Source organism: Mus caroli, chromosome 2, assembly GCF_900094665.2.
Source record: "Mus caroli chromosome 2, CAROLI_EIJ_v1.1, whole genome shotgun sequence".
Taxonomy (NCBI): Eukaryota; Metazoa; Chordata; class Mammalia; order Rodentia; family Muridae; genus Mus; species Mus caroli.
The window spans coordinates 115,003,966-115,006,885 of NC_034571.1; the positions used below are offsets into that span (position 1 = coordinate 115,003,966).

The 2,920-nt window shown below is 43.5% G+C and overlaps 1 protein-coding gene across 2 annotated transcripts in view; it reads left to right on the forward strand.

Moving 5' to 3' along the window:
- The first annotated feature begins 412 nt into the window (after positions 1 to 412).
- Trim69 (tripartite motif containing 69) overlaps positions 413 to 2,920 on the forward strand; it is a 21,165-nt gene continuing 18,657 nt past the window's right edge. For both annotated transcript variants that reach the window (XM_021183811.1, XM_021183818.1), the window contains exon 1: positions 413 to 606. In XM_021183811.1, the coding sequence (XP_021039470.1) occupies positions 601 to 606 (6 nt within the window). In that variant the 5' untranslated portion in view covers positions 413 to 600. The remainder of the gene's footprint in view (positions 607 to 2,920) is intronic.

The following is a 2,920-nucleotide window of genomic DNA, read 5'->3' on the forward strand; positions in this document are numbered from 1 at the left end:
GCAGCCTCATTCCCAAGTGAGATCTGAAACCTTAAAATTACATTACCAGGCTGGAGAGATGGCTCAGCCATTAAGAGTATTTATGGTGCTTTCAGAGGACCAGAGCTTGGCTCCCAGGACTCACATCAGGAAGGTCACAACTACTTGTAACTCCAGCTCCAGGGAATTTGATCGGCCTCTCTGGCCTCTGTGGGTACCTCCACACATGACACACACTCGAGCACAAACATACTCACACACAACACAAGATTAAACATTAAAAAATTAGATTACCACCTGAAGTTTAAAAGAATCCCATCCCAAATAAAATAATAAAAGGGGTTGGCAGGTCATTCCAATCCAATCAGAGTTTGTCTATCTCAGACGCGAATATCACCAAAGCAACTGACAAACTGTCACGGAACCTGCTGGATCTCTAGCTTTGGCCTTGCCTGTCTTCTTCAGCTCCTGAACTCTCTTCTCCCTCCTCCTCTCATGGGCTCTGAGTCCATTCCTAGCATACTAACAGGCCCAGAACTCTTGGTCTGCAGCCATCCTGGGCTCACTGGGCAAAGCCAAGTTGCCTGACTCTGTCCCCTGGTGGCCTGATGACCAAGTTTCATGGAGGTAAGTTATTCTCTAGCCACTCAGCGGGTTTTCTACACACAGGGTGGAAAACAGGCACAGGGTGTTGATTGTGGATCAAGAAGGGAAATCAAAGAAATATTTAACATGTAGCCTTTACCTTCTAAACTCTAGGCCTTTGGATAAACAGAAACTAGAGATGTGGGTAAGAAAGTAAGGAGGCCCCCCGTAACGTTTTGATAATAATTAAGACAAGCATTATACAAAAGTTAACCTCCTTATCAATATAACTACTATCTTTAGATGAAGAATTATTAGTTATAACATTTTTTCATACTATAGGTCTTGGTATGTTATATTTACAACAGAGGTGCAATTAAACATTTTTAGAAATCACATTTGTGTATTTTGGGTACATGTGTGGGCGAGCATACCAGAGCACATGTGTGGAAGTCAGAGGAAAATCTGCAGGATTAGATTCACTCTTTCCACCATGTGGATCTCAGAGACTGAGTTTGGGTCATCGGGCTTGGAGCAAGCATCTTTTCCCGCTGAGCCATCTCACCAGCCCGGTTAAACATTTTAAATTAACACCTTAAAACTAAAGTAAAGGAAGTTAGTATTCTAAACTTTAGTGTTGACAGAGACAAAAGAAAACATCAATTTACTTTAAGAAAGTAGGGTTTCCACGGAAACCCATCAAGGAATCTCAGTACATGGATCTGGATGCCGAGTGGGTCAGAACCCAGAGGTACAGATTTAGGATTTACTTCTGTGAGGCTGAACATGAAGTCATGAAATTACTCACTTGTTAAAAGAGTACAGAGCTAGAAGAAAGCCAGAGAAGATACTAAGAATAGAAAGGGGATGGAAATTACTCATGGGAAAAGAACCAGGGTAGTAGTGCACTCAGGGCCAAAGGAGAGGGTTTCAGGTTTCAGGAGGGTGGAGACCAAGCGTGTTCTTATAGAGCAGAGATTCCGACAAGCTACTTCCAACACATTCCTTAAGCCCCTACACAGCCAAGTAATGTGCTGGGCATAAGAGCTCAGGAAGAGACAAAGGTGGCATAGTTAGTGTAATGCAGCAGCTTTCCTCGTTGGTTTTTTCTGTAATTGTTTGTTTTGTTTTGTTTTGTTTTGTTTTAAGTCAGGGTTTTGCTGTGTAGCCCCGGCTGTCCTGGAATTCCATCTGTAGACCAGGCTGGCCTTGAACTCACAGAGATCTGCCTGCCTCTGCCTCCTGAGTGCTTGGATTAAAGGTGTTCGCCACCACCACTAGTCTATACATGTTTTGTAGAGTGTGGGTGTGTATGAGAGTGTCCAAGGAGGACAGGAGACTTTGATCCATTGGAGCTGGAATTACAGAGATTTATGAGTTCTGGGATCCGAATTCCAGTCCTCTAAGGACTTAAATGCTCTTAACAATGGAGCAGTCTTTCTAGCCCTTTCCTTTGTAATTCTTATCTCTATTAATGAACTGATTCTACCTGCCACCTCTCCATTTCTTTTGCTTTTTGTTTAAAATGTATATGCCAGATCCTGCCTTTGTCTGTCCTTCCGTCTGTCCGTCCTTCCTTTCTTCCTTCTAACAGGGTCTCTCTCAGCTCTTGCTGTCTTGGAATTCGAAATGTAGACTCAGACTGGCCTCAAATTCACCATGTTTCTTTAATGACTTCTGGGCCATGGTCTTTTGTGTTCTACAATGTATCTCACGGTGTTCTTCAGCAGTTGTTCCTATTGTTTGTTTTCAGATTCATGAGAGAGTCTGGTTTGCATAGTCATCTTTTGCATTAGGCAACAGATGGGGTTGCTGGACAGCCTATGAAATGGTCCAGAAGTCTGTCTGTGGTCTGGGAAAGGAAAAGGAAGCCACCTGACATATGCAGGCCTGATCCTTTAGTGTGGACAGTGGGGATGGCAGTTATTTTAAATTAACACATTCAGTAGACATTGAATAGAAATCTTAATTTAAAAAGTCAAGTGTGCAAAGAATAACATATAGAACTGTTTATAACTATTCTGTATATAAATATTGTCCTTGAGTCTCCCTTCTGATGGGCTCAAAGAAACTCAATTTATACTCTTTGAGAAGTGGCACCCACAGAGAGTGTGATTATACACACATATGTGAGTGCTCAGGTGCCAGTGTGTGTGTGTGTGTGCGCGCGCGTGCGTGCGTGCTAACACAGAGGCTAGAAGAAGGATGTCAGATGCCCTGCTTTTGTTACTTGTCTTGTCAAGATGGTGTAGCACGCCGGGCGTGGTGGTGCACGCCTTTAATCCCAGCACTCGGGAGGCAGAGGCAGGCGGATTTCTGAGTTCGAGGCCAGCCTGGTCTACAAAGTGAGTTCCAG